This window comes from Euprymna scolopes, chromosome 15, assembly GCF_053919585.1.
Source record: "Euprymna scolopes isolate OS-2025 chromosome 15, ASM5391958v1, whole genome shotgun sequence".
Classification (NCBI taxonomy): Eukaryota; Metazoa; Mollusca; class Cephalopoda; order Sepiida; family Sepiolidae; genus Euprymna; species Euprymna scolopes.
This window is the reverse complement of record NC_136496.1, coordinates 63,940,125-63,960,412: the sequence shown is the minus strand read 5'-3', so window position 1 is coordinate 63,960,412 and position 20,288 is coordinate 63,940,125. Positions and strand designations below refer to the sequence as shown.

Here is a 20,288-nt window from a genome sequence, read left to right as displayed (position 1 = left end):
ATGTCATATATATATGTCATATATATATATTTATTCATATATATATTCATATATATATATATATATACTTACAAGTCTTTAAATAGGCATATATCTCCAATTTCTGATTAACTAGGAGAGATATGCGCTGTTGCACTCATTTACAGCCTTGTCCAGAGCCATTATATGCTTTTGCCGATTTACAAGCATAATTAAGAAAATGTAAATAAATATTTTTATACCATTGTTTATAGTTTTATTTCTGCATCATTCACCTGACATATATCTGTTGTAAATCTGTTGTATACACCGTCAATACTGAATTGCCCAACACGTATATATATATATGTATATATGGATATACATATATATATATATTGTTATGTACTCATATATATATTGTTATGTACTTACATATATATTATGTACTCATATATATATATGTATATACATATATATATATATATTGTGACGTACTACTTTATATATACGTATATATTGTCAGTTACTTATTTTATTCGTGTATTTTATCATCAGTTTCTTTTTTTTTTACAATTTTTGATTTTGAATATCAAAAAGATATTTCATTTATTTCATGTATTTTCTTTATTTCCTTATTATAATCCATAGTTTTTTCATGTGCTCTATAGTTTATTCGTTTATCTATTTTTTCATTGTTGGACCTCTTTACGACCGGTTAGAGGAGCGGAGAGTTGACTCAAGAGTTTCATCAGAGATGGCCGTCGGTGACTCGCTGATTGAAGTTCGTGCGTCGGAGGCGGCGGTGGTGGAGGAGGTGGTGGCGGGGGTGGCGGCAAGGTTAGCCCTCGTCGCAGGTCCATCTCCGTCTCGTCCGGGTATTCGTAATGGTTCCTCGGAGTCGGCGGTAACCCGCGGAGCATGATGCTCTCCGGCGTAATATGCGGCTGTTGTAATTGGTGTTGCGGCTGTTGGAACTGGTGTCTGCGGATATATAACGTCCGCTCTTCTTCAGCGTCGTCCAGGGACGACCTCGTCGGGTAGTGATAGTGATGGTAATGCTGAAGTGTGCGGGCGTGTACGGGCGTCGGACGAAGCAAGAAGGTTGGTGGCGGCGGCGGGGGTATCGGTGGCAATTCCCGGTGGTCCATGTCAGGGTATTCGTAGTGGTTTCGACGAGACCGCAGGGTCGCCAACTCGGGCCGGTGTCTGAAGCGGTCGTTCTGCCGGCCGTAGCAGTACGCAACCTCCGTGTCGGGACCCGTTCGTCCGTAGCGCCGTAATACAGCCCGATCTTCGTCGTCGAGGTCGTAGATTCGAGGGTTGTCTAGATCCTCGTAGACGCCGTAGCTGTTGCAATGGATTTCGCTGTCATCGCGGTCGTAATGGTGTGGATGATGATGATGATGTTGGTGTTGGTGGGGATGGGGATTCGTGTCATAGATCTGAGACTGGGAGTTATGGTGTGGTGGGTGGTGGTGATGGTAATGATGGTGAGGATGAGGCTGTGTGTGGGCGTGTCCGGGCCCCGTATCGTAAATACTATAATCTCTCATCGACAAAGTGCTGCTCTCACCAACCTGGATACCCTCGTTGCGCATTCGCGGTCCCGCACAGACAACTTCCGTCTGTGGGGTCGGCATGTTTTCCTCTCCGCTGTCATCGTCAAAATACACCCCGTTCCCATCAGGGATGCTGCTGTCCGATCCGGGTATGCTGCCCGGGTAATAATAGTAGTTTTCAATCACATTGATCGGTAGCTTGTTACTTCCGCCGTTTCCACCGCCGCTACCTCTGCCGTTACCCCGACCAGATTCAGTGGCCCCGCTCGGCGTGCTTGAATCGTGGTACTGCGACTTTTCATCAAATACAGAATCATTGACAGTGCAGCCTGACGTAGGCGACGTGCTCTTAGGAGAGGGAGTCTCCTCCGACAGCTTCTTGTAGCTGGAGAAGCTAGCACTAACGGGCAGAGGATGAACACCTGCCGCGCCACCGGCGCGATGTCCGGCTGGGTGACGCGGTTGGTGTCCGTCCTTGTACACGTGGTTTAAGTTGTCATAGGAGTTGTTCTCCCCGCTAAGAGTGGCTGCGTTGGCGATCACCTCATCCTTCGGCAGTTGCACCTCCGAGATAGCGTCTTTCGAACCGGCCTGAAAAGATACGAAAAACAATAAATATAAATTAATATGTAAATAAATGAGTGTAATACTTTTATTTATGGGTCACCGCTTATCAGAATAAGGGTTAGTTACTTAATAATAATAATAATAATAATAATAATAATAATAATAATAAGAATAAGAATAAGAATAAGAACTATCAGAACCCGTGGAAATTCAACGTTAGTTGAAAAATTTTAAAACACATTATAAATAATATGAACAGAAAAATTAAATAAAACGAATAACGAATTTAAAACGATTTGTTTGCAAATTCTCTTTTTTTTTAACCTTTTAAAGCTAAAAAGAATTGATTAAAGAATTTAGAATTTTTTCAGTAAAAATTCAACACACAACACATTTTTTTCAGATTAAAACAAAAAGTTTGAAAATGTTTTTAATGACTTTTAACGTCCAGGATTAGTTTTAAATTATAACGTTCTACTAAATTGAACACCTAATTCGTGGCTCTCTCTCTCTCACGTGATCGGCGAACATTACCGTCTAAACAGGGGTTAGGGTAAATTTTTACTTTTTTTTCCAACTCGATGGCGACTGTTACAAGTGTTCGAGTATGCTGAAAATGAATATCACAGTTTTGTCCTATTTTAGCATCGGGGGAAAAATTAAAAAATATTCAATTGAAACAAAAAATTAAATACGAAGTTTAATTTGTATAATTGTATAAAAATGAAAACACGTTTTTATTTTTTTTGGTTATAAGTAAAAACATCCGGCAATTTAAAGGGTCTAACATAGCATTTGAAACAAATAATATTTAGTCATACATTTTTTTCCGACGTTAAAATAGAACATTAAAATATACAATTTTTGAAAGTTAAATATGTCAGTATAAACATGGCATGTCCACAAGCAGTTTTGTCTGGGCATAATGTAACACGTTGCTTTGTGTAAAATTTTGCAAAAGATTCATTCTTGGAGTGACTATTTCAATTTGTTACCAAATTCTTACAAAAAATAATAAAAAAGTTTTTTTTCACAATTTTTTATAGTTAGGATATTTTTTTAAATAGGTAAGAGAGAGAGAAAGAAAGAGAGAGAGAGAGAGAGGGGAGAGAGAGGAGGGTTAAAGGAGAGATTTAGATGGGAATATTCATCCGCCACGTAAGGGAGATGGTCATAAAGAAGGTTCTTCATAATCGGAAATTGATCCCGGACGATGAAAGTCATTTAAAAAAAGTTTCAAAATTGTTTTAATCTAAAAATTAAGTTCATAATCGATGAGATTAACGTGAAAAAAAAGAAGAAAAAAATGTAAATTGTAGAATTTAGAGGCGGGGGCAATTTCCTAAACGTCCGCATTAATTTATTAATTACAGTATCGTAACTGAACTAAATTGTTATAGAACTGAGTGCTGTGAATGTAATAGATCTCCAAAAGTGTTTTTGTCAACTATTAAGATGGCTGACTTGTTTCCGAAAAAAATGTTGTGAATGTAATGATGTTTATCAATAAAATTAATAAAAGTAAATGTTTTTTTACTATTAAAAAAATGGCTGACTTGGCCATATTTACTTGGGCCAAATTAGACACAAGGTCGATTTTTAATATGGAGAAAATCCAGCTCCTTAAAACAGGACATTCTAGATAGGAACAAAAATAAAAATTATCTCAGTCTAGAAGGATTTCTCTTCCACTGACAAAGGACAGAAAAATAAAGTGTAGTATCAGAACAGATACTACAATTTGCTCCCAGCCAAAAGGCCATCTGACTTGTTTACGAAGAAACTGAAATGTATTATGATGAAAATTTTTTGGACTTTTTAAAAATAATATTTTTATAAAAGTGGTATCGCATTTTTTATTTTCAATAATATTAAATTATAAAAAGTATTTATATAGAATACTGACTGTTCTGAAATAATTACGTTATTATTTAGAAACCCATTCTTAACACAGGGAACTTTAGATTCGTGCAAAATGAATGGCCAATCCCCAAAATGTATAAACATTTGGATCCCTCTCCTTAACTTTAAAATTAACAAAAATTCAGGAAATCAACAAATTTTAATGATATATATTTAATATATATATATATATATATATATATATATATATATATATATATATATATAAGCTTTCACAACAAGAACTCGTTTGACTACAACCACTGCGATTAAATTTCTTTACGGACTTAACCACAAAACATAATTTCTATGAATAATTTATGGAAAATAGAAAATGGATGTTGTGTTTACTTTGTGGCAGCTTCGGAATCATCGCTTTCCTTATTTTGACCTTTAGTCCTCATATTCCATAAGCGATATTTCCAACAAAGCTGGAAGAATTGCTGTTTTTTATATACGGCAAAATTACGTCAAAACGGCGGTTTTCGTTAGATCACTGAAGTTAAGCAGCGTTGAGCCTTTTCAGTACCAGATGGGTAAATAATTTGGAAATACCAGCCACTGTATGTAAGAGGGCGTCAACAGCTTCCGGCAAGAAAATGCAAAAGCTAACATCTGTATCTCCTCTGACTGAGCTCTACATATGACTGGGGTTGATTTGTGAATTTTATATCCCCATGAAACCAACACCTTCGGAAGTGGCTGGGTTATCTTGCCTAGGGTGAATGCCGTTTCGCTAATTGCTGTTTTTTTGTTCCAGAACCTATCTATATAACACATTTTTGACATTGAAGTCGTATTATCTAGTTCCTTACATCAATTGGTTTCATAATTTGTCTGGTGCAATTTTCATTAAAAAGTTCTTTCCAAAAACTTCACATATATGGAACACTTTGGCACAAGATTGTTTCCACAAATTACAACAACAATAAATACCCATCATAAAGTCAGCCTTATACGTCATCAAAATTTATTCATGCAATTCATTATTTCAATGCTAGATCAAACCTACTATAGAAAATGGTTGACCTTGCCCTTGCAATGAATGGAATCATTGAACACAAAACAAGTACGAATGCAATTTTGGAGTAAACAATTGCACGTCAATTCTCCTGCTACTGATTTTACATTATTTACTGATTGATACAAATAAATAAAAATAATAAAAGCATGCCACTCAATAGCGTGTATTCATCCGGCAAGGTGTAAATGTCTTCTGTAACGTTTTTCCATTATTTGTTTTTAATTAAACGTCCGAAACAAATCAGGTTTCGTTATTTACTTAATTATCTTTTGTATTTTTATAAACTGAATTTGAAAATATTCAAATACTAGAATTAAAAATATTTGGGAAGCCATATGGATTGAAATGTATTTTGCTATTATTTCCATATTCTCGGCAGAAGTATATACTACCCTATATATATATATATATATATATATATGTGTGTGTGTGTGTGTGTGTGTGTGTGTGTGGTGTGTGTGTGTGTGAAAGTGAAATTGTCTGTGTGTGTATGTCTGTGTGTTTGTCTGTGTGTGTACATTTCCCTACCAAACTACTCTGTCAATTTTCAGTTTACAGACTCGAGATTTGACGTGAGGGGCATTGAGATTTGGGAAAATCTTTTTGATCTGTTTTCGGCCAGAAATTTGTCTGTCAAGGAGTCAAAGTTGAACGATTTGACCTTTGAAAACTCTACCAAACTCCTTCGCGAATTTTGGGCCTAAACACTTGAAATTTTAGATATAGGTTACTTGGACATGGATACACCTTTTTAATTTGATTTGAGCCAAAAGCAATAAATGTTAAGGGGTAAACATTGGGGTCAAAATTAAAGCATATCTGACCTCTGCGGTCTCTACCAAATTACTCAGTCAATTTTTAGTCTAACCTTTGAAATTTTATATAAAGATATTCAGACATGCGACAAGCGTTTTAATCAGTTGTTGGCAAAAAATGTGTGCTTCCAAGATATCAGAGTTAAAAACATTTGATCTTTGCGGTCGCTAGCAAACTATTCAGCCAATTTTTGGTCTAAACATTTGAAATTTTACATAAAACATTTATTTCTAACGCATCCCTGTCATAGTAAACACAATTCTGTTGATTTTATGTGTCGTAGCTTTCGGCTTTGGTGGTAATAAAACTTTTCAAATGCAATTGTGGTGTTAGGCTGTGTAAGGTGATTTACTTTGGACAAAATTGTTTGTTCCTTCTTTAATCGGATTATTTCGATTATCGATTATCGATACTTATCGAAGATATTTCGATATAAACTCTATCTAAGAACACTACCATGCACATAACGTACTTTCATGTGAAATTTCATCAAAATCGGCCCAGCCGTTTTTGAGTGTATAGGTAACGAACTTACGCACACACCGACACACACGCACATACACAAACAGACAAAGTTCATTTATGTAATTGTGGAGATATATATGATGCGATGAAAAATATGGAAGGATTCTTTAAATAAAGACTCATCAACATCTAAAAAGCTTAGCATGTAAGAAATGATAATGAAATAATATAAAACAGAATCAAATCAAATAAAGTTGTGATTTTATTCTATTCAATTATTTTATTATTTTTTTATTTTATATATGTTTTTATACTTTATATAAATATAATAAAATATAAAATAAAATATGAAATAAAATATGAAATAAGATTAAATAAAGTTATTTAAATTTAATCTAATTTATATTAATGTTTTTTATCCTTTCATTTTGTATTATATTAGCATTTCGGCCCGGCATTTCCCGGGTGTTTGGATGTGTATGCTGTGCAAAAGAAAAAAAAAAGGGTTAATTTTTTAAACTTTGACCCCTATTATGACCCCTTAACATTTATTGTTTTGGGCTCAAACCAAGTTATTAAGTTATATCCATGTCCAAGGAACCTATATCTAAAATTTCAATTGTGTAGACCCAAAATTGTCGGAGGAGTTTGGTAGAGTTCTCAAAGGTAAAATCGTTGAACTTTAATCCCTTAACAGCGAAAACCGATTACATCGATTTTCCCAAATCTCAATACCCTGTATATCAAATTTCGAGTCTGTAGACTTAAAATTGACAGAGTTATTGCGTAGGGAAATGTACACAGACGGACAGATACACAGACACACAGACAGACACACAGACACTTTCACTTTTATAGATATATAGATTTTTGATTTCTCTATTTTTATTCTTTATTTAACTTTATATCTTGTTCTGCGATTTTCTCCTTTCCTTTGTTGTTTCTTCTGTCTTCATCCACCTCCCGAGCACAGTCTCCTTTTACTTCTGCTTAGATAATGACCTCATCGTTTATATCCCCGGCCCCTTCATTTTCTAAGACCATATTCGTGATTGCTCATCACTCTCTTTTACCAATGTTAACTTCCAGATATGTAGCTTACTTCTAATTTTCATATTTTTAAAACCTCATTCTGACTCAATACATCCTCATCCTCATATCCCTATACTAGCACTTCAATTATCTCCTTCTATATAAGATATTTTAATATTTCCTTCCTAATGTAACCTAAGTTAGACGTCGCATTTCTTTATATATGACCTAGCTTTTTCTAGCCTCCTATGACGAAAAGCAGTAGATGTCGAAATGCCTATGTATAAAGGGAATTTATAACACTTCTTCCTATCGATGATTTTCCTCATTGACCTAACAAATAAATTTATATACACCAATATATTTTGTCTTGTCGATAATTTTTCACACACGCATATATATATATATATATATATATATATATATATATATATATATATATATATATATATAGTTCTTTGTATGTGCTGATATTCAGTCACCCATTTTGTTCTTTCCGATAGTTTGATTTTATGCTAGTCGTTCCCCCGTTTGAATTCGTTTCTCTATACAAAAAAACTCGATTCGACTTTGAAAAGTGATCGCGAAACACAGTCGGCTGACTCTGTCCCCTTATTTAGTTATTTTTTTTTTCAACCTCTTTAAATGTTGTCTCTCCGCCCTTCTTTTTACAACTACTTCATTTAATCACATAAATTAATATACGAAAGTATAAATTTGTGCGTAAACTTTATGTATTTATTTCAACAGTGCTCAATACGTAGGTAGAGCTAGGTAGTAAGTTATTAAATATATATGGCGATGATGAATGCTAGCGTGGATGAAACGCGGAATATTCTGTTTAGCTTAATCGACGTATATTTTATAACTTACTATATATATATATATATATATATACTAAAATAAATCTATCGTTATGATAATTATACAAGGCCTTAGAGACTAATTAAATGACAATCCCTTTGCTTACAGAGAGAAGGTCTCTTTAAACGGATGTGTGTAGAGAGAGAGAGAAAGAGAGAGGGCAGAGAGAGAGGAAGAGAGAGAGAAAGAGAGAGGGAAAGAGGAAGAGAGAGAGAAAGAGAGAGAGAAAGAGAAAGAGAGAAAGAAAGAGAGAGAGAGAGAGAGAAAAAGAGTAAAAGAGAAAGAGAGAGAGAGAGAGAGAGAGAGAGAGAGAGAGAGAGAGAGAGAGAGAGCAATGACTCATGTTCTATTCTAAGATGCGCTTAATCGTTATTTCATTTGAAGATCGTTTGTCGGAGTAAAATTATCAATAAAATTTATTAAATTATACAATATTTTATATTTTTTTTATAAATCTTAAATGAATAAATTTCTACTAAAGTAATAATAGGAAAGGTGATATATAAAGTATATAATATAACGCTAAAGTATAAAAACGTATAGCTTATTAGTAATGGACATAATAGTTTAGAATGCCTGGGGTAATATAATTAAATGATGATTAGTACTACTGAAAATAAAATAAAGTATTTTTAAGGTAATTTTAGAAAGATTTCTGTAAATGATTATAATCTTATTTATAAGGCTTATGAAAGATTTTATATCTAATAGTGCTTTCTAAACGTAGATTCTAGAGCCAAGATATAACATGTAATGCGTAAGGATGTAATTACTTGAATACGAAAGAAGAATTATTACTTCAGTAGAAATTTATTCATTTAAGATTTATACAAAAAATATATGTAATAAATGATAGCTTGTATAATTATATAAATTTTACTGATAATTTTACTCCGACAGTCTTACATATTGATATATTAATTTTATAAGCTTTTTAAAAAATTATTAGCAAAGGCTGGCCCATAAATTTTAATAAATTATTTATTTATTGTTTCTTTATATTTTTATTTAATAGTTTTTATTTTATTATTTTTATTTTTATTTTTTAATTTTGTTGTTTAACCTGACTTGCTCACATACACCTATAGACTCTTCTATACACCTTTCCATTTGACCTGTCTATCATAGAGTATCACCTCCCACCACTACTTTTGACTGATTATTTGTGTTAAAGTCAACGCATGCCTTACATAAACGTTAAGTAGTTTTCTTTTCCTGTCGTCTGCCTTTCTTTTCTTTTTATGTCTCCACCTCTCTTTCCTCGTATTCGAACACGTAAAGATATAAATAAGCTGTTAATTTTTTTCTATTCATTTTTTTTATCTTTCTTCCTTTCATTAAATTCGGGATACGTGAAAAAATGCATAAAAATATTACTTTTTATCTTATTCAGCTTTAAAAAAATCTCTAAAATTTTTTATTATCTCATTATATATTTTATATGTTTCTTTTTTTTTACATTTATTTCATCTCTATTTTAAATCACCCCTAAAAATATCTGATTTGAAAATTTACAACTAGCTTGACTTTTATCAAAAATCTTAAGGAAGTTTTTAATCTATATTAGAGAACATATTTCAGTTGAGAGTTCATGCAGGGATTACACCACCTAAAAAATGAGACGGACTGAATCTTGGACCATCTTTTCCGAAAGGATCATTACTACGGATCAAGAATGATTTATCATAAAAAAATGAAATTCAGCTTCTATGTAGATTTCTCCAATTAACTTGGATCCTACCAAAATCATCCGACTCTATCCAAAGATTACCACTATAGTCGGATACCATATTTTGATATGACTTCTTTGTTTCAATGTTTATTTTCTGTATCTCGGTCGCTTAAAAGATTTAATCTAGAATAAATTTTCTTTGTATGTTCTGAATAGCAAAATTATTTCAAACCAGATTTAATATTTTGATCATGACTTTTCCTCTGAGGAGATAAGTCTACATCGAAAATGTACTCTGAATTGTACAGTACTCTGAATTGTACATTACTCTGAATTGTGTTCTTTGTTCAAATAATAATTTTGTTTTGAAAAAATTTATATTTTTCTGAATGAAATTTAGATATAAAAAACTATATATATATATATATATATATATATATATATATATATATATATATATATATATATATGTGTGTGTGTGTATGTGTGTGTGTATGTGTGTATGTAACACAAACAATTGATAATGAAAAAAAATAATTTAAAAAATAACAATATTAATTAACATATCAAAATTTGAAACAGGTAATTATAATAAAGAAAAAAAGCCTTAACCCATAAATTCTCAAAGATAGGCATTTCTCATCAGGGGATTCACGTTAGCAAAATTCATGACTGATTAGCGTAAACTTGCATAAATATAAAATAAACTTTTTTATTAACTTAAATGATCTTTAAGCACAATGAAAAATTAAATAATCAATTACTTTACTAAATAACTAGTCAATTGATTAATGAAATCGTAATCTGTAAGATCCAAAGGGATGTATTGGAAATCCAGGTGTGGATAGATTATAGTGTATTTCCAAAAAGTCAGTAGAATTTTTATAAATTTATATATAGTTTTTGTTGGGACGATACAAAAGCACAATTCAAGGGGAGTAATTCTTTATTTCTTTGGGCAAAATGGCCTCCCGTTATCCGAGTCCTAGACTTTAAATTCTCGGGAATTATCATGAGATCAACAACCGGATGTAGAGAATGGAGAGAAAACAGAGAGTGACTTTCAAAATGGAGGAATGAGTATCATTCCTGTCAGTTCAAGTTATCATACTCGGATTTCTAACCTTTCATGTATTATGTTTGAATAGTCGTTATGTGTGGGTGTTTTCATAATAAACATGTATCGCCATGTAACAGCGAGTGATTTTCTTATTTGTTCATAATAATTCCATGGGCTATTTCCTTTCATCATGTGCTGCAAACAATCCCACGTGAAGGCTGGGTACCCTGCTGTAAGATATTTTACGTTATATTGATCCTAACGCATCCCACTATATAATAGTTATAAATTCGGATCTTTATCGCTCAATATTCTTAATCTTTCGAATATTAAAGCCGTTCACCGACTACCGTTAATCCCGTTATTTACTGATGAAAAGCTCGCCAGTCAGACGTGGCCGATATGTACAATAATCTCGTTTCAGCACATCGTTCCTTTACTTTCTCAGATCGAGGCTCTAGACGCTAAACAAAGACTGGCTGTTTTATAGCGGTAACAAAGTAAGTCGATACTATTTTTACCACTCGGTCCAAGTCCTGGCTCAATATATCTGCCACAGATACCTAGAAAAGTTTATGAAACATCGGACATGATAAGGCGTCCGTTTCTATCAACAACGTAGGTTTAAATGAATATTTATATCCGTTGATAAATATATTTTGGCTTGTGATTTATTTCTGTTTAAGGTTACCGCATTCTACCATATTTGTCCTCATCAATGAAATATAACAATGACGTAGATATGCTTGAATCTGAAAATAGATCATTAATGTTATTAGTATGCCGAGTTGCCGTCTCCTTCACCTCGCTGTTTTCTCAGGAGATAAGTAATGGTCTAGCTTATCACTTTGTAATGGTCCCTAGCCAAGCATCCACCCATGCACCCGGCCCTTTGCTATGATTTACACACGAGAATAAATTCGTCAGCAAACTTTTGATCTAGCGAATTCATAAAGCTTCAAGCAAACTTCGAGCAGACATCTTGATATTTCATTACATTTTATCTCGATGAGCCACAAGGGAGACAACCACGTTTGCTTCATTATCAACTCAGATCTGCCGCACCTTTTCTCCCCTTCTCTCTATTTCTTTCTATTTGACTTTTATCTTGATCTTCCTTCTCTTTTTATTATTTTTTTTTGCTTAATCTTTCGAGTTTTCTTCGATGCGTTCATTCCTTGTGTTTCCTCTTTTCTTCTGCTTTCTTCATCTTCTTCATTGTATCCCACTATTTTCTCTTTCCATATTTATTATACGCCCCTTTCTCGTTCTTTTCCTTCTTTCTGTTTTATTTTCTTTTATTTTTTTTTATTTTCTTTTAATCTTTTATTAAACTTGTTCCTTTTTTCACTCTTTGTAATACTCTATATCTATTCTATTGTTATTACTTAGCATTTATTTTAATTCAGTACTTCATTATCCCTTTCTTCTTTTTTCGTTCTTTCCATATCCGAATTATTTTTACTTTGTTTTTTTTCTTGTTTATTTCTTTATTGCATATTTTTCTATACGGCAAAAGCCTCTTTAACACACTACTTCTCGTTAGATAAATGAAGTTAAGGGACGTTGAGCTTGGCCATTATTAAATAGCTGACCGTGTGTAAAAAACTCACTCCAAATTCTATTTAATCTAATTAATCGCATGAAAATATTTCCGTATAAAATGACCCAACAACATTGACATATAAACCTTAACAGCAATAGAAGCAACGCCGTAATAATGGCGCTGGCAACCTGGTTAGTGTTGGGATTACTTGGTAAATAATTCTGGTAGAAACTCATAGAAAGTCAACACTAGAAGTCTTCAGCTTCTGGCTTTCTCTACCACTGCGTGTAGCAAGCGAAGACATCTCAAATATAGACCGCAACTTTATAGATAGAATATAACATTGTACCTTCTATGCACGTAGAAGCTGGAGTTCTTTGTGCCCTAGAAATTTCTGACTTCATATGAAAGCATTTGACTTTGCTACTCTGTGTGTTGGGGATAAAAGCTTGCAGTTTTTCAGATACAGCGAATAGCTACAGTAAACACGAAGGACTTCATGCAGATCCGAGAAACGATCTTCGTGGTCTGTGTGTAGAAGTCCGTTTCACTCAATAAAAGGAACAACAACCCTACAGTCTAACCGTTCCTCACCGTGGTAGGGCCGGTGCTAATGTGATAATGTCAGAGCTGTACCATCTAGAGCTTCATTTCCTGACAGGCTCACCCATGGCGGACGAGTCTGGCACGAAGTGGTAAAACTACAACCTGGCATCAGGATCCGTTGTCTTCTGGTCATCTCCACCTCTGCGTGTGGCATGCAAAAATATGTCACAGATCAATAGAATGAGAGCTGCAACTTTTATTATACGCCTTTCTGTTGTGTTTTCACTGCTAAACATTTCCCGACTTCGCATGCAATCGCTGAACCTTACTGGTAAGAGTTGGAAGTTGCAGTTTATAGAATAGCTCCAACTAATAAAGAGGACTTCATGTTGACCAAATGATCGTTAAGCACGATTTTCGTAGATTTTTTTCAAAAGCCCGATATAGTAAAAAATAAAAATAAAACAAAAATGAAAAACAAAATTGCTTGTTGCTTTCTATTTTGTTTGTCTTATTGAAATTACGTGTTATAACATTTTAATATTTTTTTTCTTTTTATTTCATTTATTCATTCTTTCTATTGATGGTTTTTTTTTCTGTTTTTTTTTTTTTTTAGAAATTATAAAATATGTCTAGATTATTCAAATTCTTTGCACTTTATTTTTCTTCCAGTTTTTTTTCTTTCGACCCATGTTCCTTATTTCAATGTGTTTTGTCTCTTCTACAAATGTTTCCTTGTATTACTTCAATTATTCGAGTAACTGTTTTCTCAGTTTATATGTTATTCTTACAGCGTTTCGGCCGATGCAATCTCCGATCATTTTCAGATACATTTGGTCGAACTCATAAGTTTTTACATCGATTACAGAAACCGATCCATAATTTACAACAGCGCCTTTTATTTTTATTTATTTATTTTTACATGGAGGTTACCACATATCAAGGCTCGGAAGCCACTCGGGGATAAGGGTTATTGCGTGTACAGTAATCAGTGGGATAGTATCGTAGTAATCGCTAGTATTGGAGATTTGATAGTGTCTTACCTAAGGCGGCGGTTTGTCAGGAATTTGTTTATGTTGGACATCCAAGTTTTAGCCAGGTGGGAAACAGTCAAACGGAAGAGAGTTCCACAGTCGTGCACTTCTAAGAAAGAAGCTCTGCTCATGGAATCTGCGCTTGGATTTAGGCACAGATAAAGAGTGGGGAAAATTATTGACAGTGGTTTTAGCCAAACGGGCGTTTTTCGTGAAAGATTGGCGAGGGGGGGGCAGAGATTGGAGCTCAGACGAGCACCTGCCATGAAAATAACGATAAAACAAAGACAAGCTTTCAACGTCTCTTCTGTGGGAGAGAGGCTGCAGGAAAGAGAAAAGGGCACGCTCCACTAAGCCACGAAGTCTATTTTGTACTCTATCAATGCAGGATTGACTGTTTTTAGCAGATCCTGCCCAGATGTGACAGCAGTACTCCATCCTTGGACGTACTTGGCTTTTATACAGATAGAGAATTGCATCAGTACTGATATATCTTCTGGAGCGGTAGAAGGATCCCGCCATCCTCCCAGCGACCTTGGCAACAGACCTGATGTACTTGTTCCATTTCAGATCGGAAGTAAAGGTCAAACCCAGAAGCTTGTCAAAACATGGAGCCTCCCCCAAACGAGAGCCATCCATTTCAATTGATGCCAATTGATGATGAAAAGATAGGAGCTTGGTTTTAGATGCATTAAAAGTAACCAGCCACGTCTTCCCCCACTGTACCACGCGCTCAAGATAAGAGGAGAGAGAATCAGAGAGAGCTTTGTCATTTACGCCCTTTGATGTGTTGCCATAGATGGTCGTTTCATCAGCATAGATATCAATAAATGATATAAGTATGTGTTTTTGGAGATTATTGACGTAGATCAGGAAGAATGTTGGGCCCAGGATGGACCCCTGAGGGACTCCAGCATCCATACTGTGGGCCTCTGATTTCTGCCCATCAACCACTTATGAGCCTATCAGAGAGAAATTCATGACTAGGTACAATTTTATGCAACTTGTAATTGCATCTATTACTATGTCGTTACAAATATCCGATAATTGATATGCAGTTCTAAGTGATAATCTTATAGAGTTTGGAGGTATAATCCCCAGCTTGGAATATACTAGAAAAAAATCTGAAACAAATGGCTTTTTTTTTTTAATTTCTTTTTATATTTTACTAGCCTGGCTGCCCGGCCTTTCCCGAATGTTTGGAGTTGTGTCTCGAGCAAAAAAAAAAAAAGTGGTAGTAGGCAGGCTGGCTTGAACCCGTGACGCGAAGGCGGAAAAGAAAGTGAAAGAAAATCTGACGTCTTACCGCTACTCCATGACGCGGCCGAAATTTCGGAACGTTAAAATTAGGCAAAGTCAATCTAACCGATACGATGACTTACAAAAATGGCTTGCAAAAAAATCGACCCTTCTTGTAGAAAACTGCCCCAGTTGAGGGTGAAGGAATTAATGTTTTTCGCTAATTTTTCGATATTTGTCGCCCTAGATATCGAGCTTCAAAATGATACCGATCTCGTGAAAATCCGCCGCCTCTGTTGAAAGTTTTAGCAGACATACCTACATTTTTTTTACAAGGCAGTCACCACTTATCAAGGCCTGGAAGCCACTCGGGGATAAGGGTTATTGTGTGTACAGTACGTTAGTGTTGGAGATTTGATAAAATGTCTTACTTAAGGGGGTGGTTCCTCAGGAATTTGTTTACATTGGACTTGAAGACATCCAGGTTGTAGTCAGATGGGAAACAGGCAACCGGAACAGAGTTCCACAGGCGTGCACTTCTAAGAAAGAAGCTTTGTTCATGTAAACATATACATACATGTAAGATTTATATTATAGAAGATTTTCCATTTTGTTTTTGTTTTTTATGTTATATTTTCGCCTTTTTTTCTTTTCAAAAAGTTAAGCATCTTCGTGTTTTTTCTTTGTAACGTTGAAAGTTCCATTGTTCTTTCTTTTGTTTTCAAGAATATGCCACAAGTTATTATGGCCCAAAAAGGGATAATCTGATTGATGGAGTATGAGTTGAATGATGAATAATGTTATAAGAGGATTGAAAATACTGAATCGAATGAAGAAAAATGTGATTAATTATAAGGGCGGTTTATGCCCAGCATTTGTTGGTTGATATTGAATTATAAAACAACCATGTTGAAGCCATCAGGGAGGCAATTCCGTATTAACGTGTTCCATGGATGGAAATTTTTAGAAAAGAAACTCTTTACATAAAAATTCTGTTTCATGCCAGGCATACGAACAAATAAAGGAAAGGTTTTCAATTGTGAAAGAAAGGTGCATTGTTAGAAAAATAAATCAGCTGAGTTGGGCATCATTCATGAGAGTAACGATGGAATAGACAAACACGACAAATACTATTAACGTCTCTTCTCTAAAAAAAGCTATAAAAATAGAAATGTTCCCCCACTAGATTCCGAAGTCAAATCTCTGCTTTCTTTTTTTATTCTTTCGTTTTTTCCCTTTCCTTTCTTTCTTTCTCTGTTATTTTTTGTTCGATTAAAAAAAATATTTTATTTTAATTCTTTAATAAGATTCCTTTGTTTTTTAATGTTTTAAAAATTTCTTTCTCTTATTTTTGTTGTTTTAAGCATTTTCTTCCGTTATCCTAACACAGTTGTATTTATTTCATTTTATTTTATTTCTCTCGTTTTTTTTATTTATTCAGTTTTTTTGTCTCAATTTTTTTCTCATCAACCTTTTCTTTTATTTCAATTTCCTTAACCCGACATCCTTTTTTTCCAGCTCAAACCAACTGCAGACTGTTGAACTATGACATTTACAAACGTTTTTGACTGCTCTGTAGGGCATTAGCAATAATTTTTGACAATTATTACCTGAATATATCGAAAGGGCATGAAATGTTCGCTTTTTAAATTGTGATGATTTCATTTGACTCAATTTGACCGGCATTTTCTGGGTGAAAAGTTAAATAATTAACATAATCAAATGTCATCTGGAGTTGAAGCAAGGGGAGATAACTGTGTCGGCCAAATAGATGACATCGTCATGTGATTACGGTTTTTCTATAATTTAACATCTTAAATTCAGAAATATTGAAATATCAAGATTAAAAATTTTTTTTTTAAAATCAAATAATAATAAAATAGAAGAATACACGTCTTAGGATGGGTAAACAGTTTTGTAACATTTTTAAAAGATTAAAATTAGATATGATACAAGTAAATCAAAATCCATTCGACGATTTCGATTCTAGAAAATATCTAAAATTTGAAGCTTAGGCTTATGCGTAATAAAGAGAACATATGAAAAAAGAAGGTTAGACATTTTTTTTTACAGCATAGTCATAACAATAATAAAAAGAACATAAATCATGAGAATAAGTCATCGCCTGAAAACATACAGATTTGGTCAAAGTATTATCTAAGTATTACTTCTCCATATTGTATGAAGTATTTCCAAATTTATGCCATGCAAATGTTCATGACTCAAAGACTATTGTATATAATCTGGCCTAAATCTGGCACAGTAACACTGTCATAAAAACCATTAGATGCATACGTCAAATTTGGAAAAAAAATAGAAATTGAAATTCTATCAACATTTCGACATTGACCAAACATTTCAATTGTGTAAGACACAGGACATCTTTGGTTACAATATGAGCCAACTACTAAGTCTATAGCATACAGAAAACCGAATCTCTCAGTATTAATGCTGGAGTCCATTAGGGGTCTATCCTAGACCCGACTCTCTTCCTGATCTACATTAATGATCTTCCAAATCACATCCTTACATCATTCGTAGACATTTATGTTGACGACACTACAATCTATGGTAGCATATAAAAGACCGTAAACGACCAAGTTCTCTCTGATTCTCTCTCCTCTGATCTTGAGCACGTGGTACAATGGGAAAAGAGGTGGCTGGTTACTTTTAATGCATCTAAAACCAAGCTTCTATCTTCAACTCTCTGATTCCCATCTGGCATCAATTGAAATGAACGGCTCTCGTCTTGGAGAGGCTTTATGTTTTGACAAGCTTCTGAGCTTGACCTTTACTCCCGATCTGAAATGGAACACGTATATCAAATCCATTACCGAAGTCGCTGGAAAAATGGTGGGATACTTCTACCGCTCCAGTAGATATCTCCCTCCTGATACAATTCTCTACCTATATAAAAGACAGGTACGGCCAAGGATGGAGTACTGGTGCCACATCTGGGCAGAAGCTGCTAGAAGGAGCTTATCCTGCTTTCACAGAGTTCAAAATAGACTTCGTAGCTTAGTGAGAGTGTGTGCCTTTTTCACTTCCTTGCAACCTCTTTTCCACAGAAGAGACGTTGTGAGCCTGTCTCTGCTTTATCGTTATTTTCATGGCAAGTGCTCGTCTAAGCTTCAATCTATGGTCCCCCCTCGCCAAACTTTCACGAAAAACACTCGTCTAGCCCAAACCACTATCAATAATGTCCCACACTCTTTATCTGTACCTAAACCTAAATGTAGATTCCATGAACAGAGCTTCTTTCTTAGAACTGCACGCCAGCGGAACTCTCTTCCAATTGCTTGCTTTCTAGTTGACTACAATCTGATTGTCTTTAACGTAAACAAGTGCTTGATGAACCGTCCCCTTAAGTAATCCAATTTACAAAATTCCCACTACTTATGTTTACTACGCTATAATCACATTGACTAATGTACACTCATAAACCGCTATCCTCAAGTGGCCTCCGGGACTTGATAAGTGGTGATTCCTGTGTAGAAAAAAGTGTTCAAAAAGTTTATAGGATAGAGTCAAGCTAAGTAATTGCCAAAAGTTTTTTGAGCATGTGAAGAAGTGCAACATAGTGCAGACAGCTATATGCATATACCGAGCCGTGAGAGAAATGATGTCGCGTTAAGGAAAAAGAAGGTTATAAAAAGAGAGCACGTTCGAGAAGACGATCACGTTAGAGGCGTGGATGACGTTCAGTTAAAAGTGAATGGAGAAATAAATGTTGCTGTACAAAAAAAAAAATAATGCGAGTTGAAGTCCTTTTCTATTCTTTGTCTGCTTTACGACAGATGCTAAAAAAAGTTACATATGGAATCCTGCTTAAATGGAATTTAATGACTACGAATCAAATTTAATGCAAATCTGAAATATTTCAGTTCAAATTGAAGGCTGTGTCCATAATACGACACTTAAAGACGATTTAAAACATTTCAAAGAAACTGAAAATGTGTGCAATATGTATCAATTAATGTTTAATACCTATTATTAAAATTTCGCAAAAAATAAAAAGTCAGAAAAAATCTAAAATTTCACAAACCACTTAATATAAGAGTAAATTAAACTATATAAAACCAACATGATTTACCCTTACGCCTAGTAACTGTGTTACAAAATTCATAATGATCGGTTAATTAGTTTAGCATTAAATCCTATACATAGAAATATTTAAATATCTGTGTAAGACACAGGACATCTTCGGCTACAATATGAGCCAAGTACTAAGTCTTTAGCATAAAGAGAACCGGAATTTAACTTAATATTGATGGATTAAAATAAAATAGAGATCGATATTCTTAAGATTCGTTCATTTAATCTGCGCGCTTATCGATAAAAATGCTATTGCAAATGTAACCATGATAACTCTACAAAAAAATCTTATCAAACTTACATGTGACAGATACCCGATGACAATAGTAATTAATTAAGCGTGACAGATCGAAAGACAGACAGAACCTTTTTCAGATATGTTTGGATACATTTAAAATTAAATTTATTCATTCAATTTGCGTGTGTAACGATAAAAGTCAAATTTTCAGCGGGACATACGAGCGAGTGAAAGATTCAAAAAGCGTCTTATAGAGACGCGCCATTATATCTAAAACTAATCTATAGGGCGCGTCATATACGTCCGTCCGTTATCTCTTATCACATTTGATACACTTTATAAAATGGGTTCATCTGATCAGCACAGACGTTGACTGATGATTAATTCAGGTCACTGAGGTAAATCAATTCCGACTTTACCTATTTAATAACGAGACAATTTTCAACGAACAGATTTTGTTCTTTTCTGAGAACCTCACATTTGTGTAACACATGTTCAAGGGATGCATTGCTTGCAGACTACAACATGGTCATCGTCAGTCCTCTGATTATATTCTTCATTATTTCAACTGGCAATCTATCCGTCTTTTTACTCTTTATCATTGAGTAATTTTTGGCTGTGATAATTTGTAACTCATTAGTAAAAAAAAAATCTCAAGAAAGTTGAAA

The 20,288-nt window shown here is 34.2% G+C and overlaps 1 protein-coding gene across 6 annotated transcripts in view; it reads right to left on the bottom strand.

Moving 5' to 3' along the window:
* Positions 1 to 516: 516 nt before the first annotated feature.
* Positions 517 to 20,288, bottom strand: part of LOC145293843 (uncharacterized) — a 682,379-nt gene continuing 662,607 nt past the window's right edge. For all 6 annotated transcript variants that reach the window (XM_080140519.1, XM_080140516.1, XM_080140517.1 and 3 more), the window contains one exon: positions 517 to 2,111. In XM_080140519.1, coding sequence (XP_079996645.1) covers positions 651 to 2,111 — 1,461 coding nt within the window. In that variant the 3' untranslated portion in view covers positions 517 to 650. The remainder of the gene's footprint in view (positions 2,112 to 20,288) is intronic.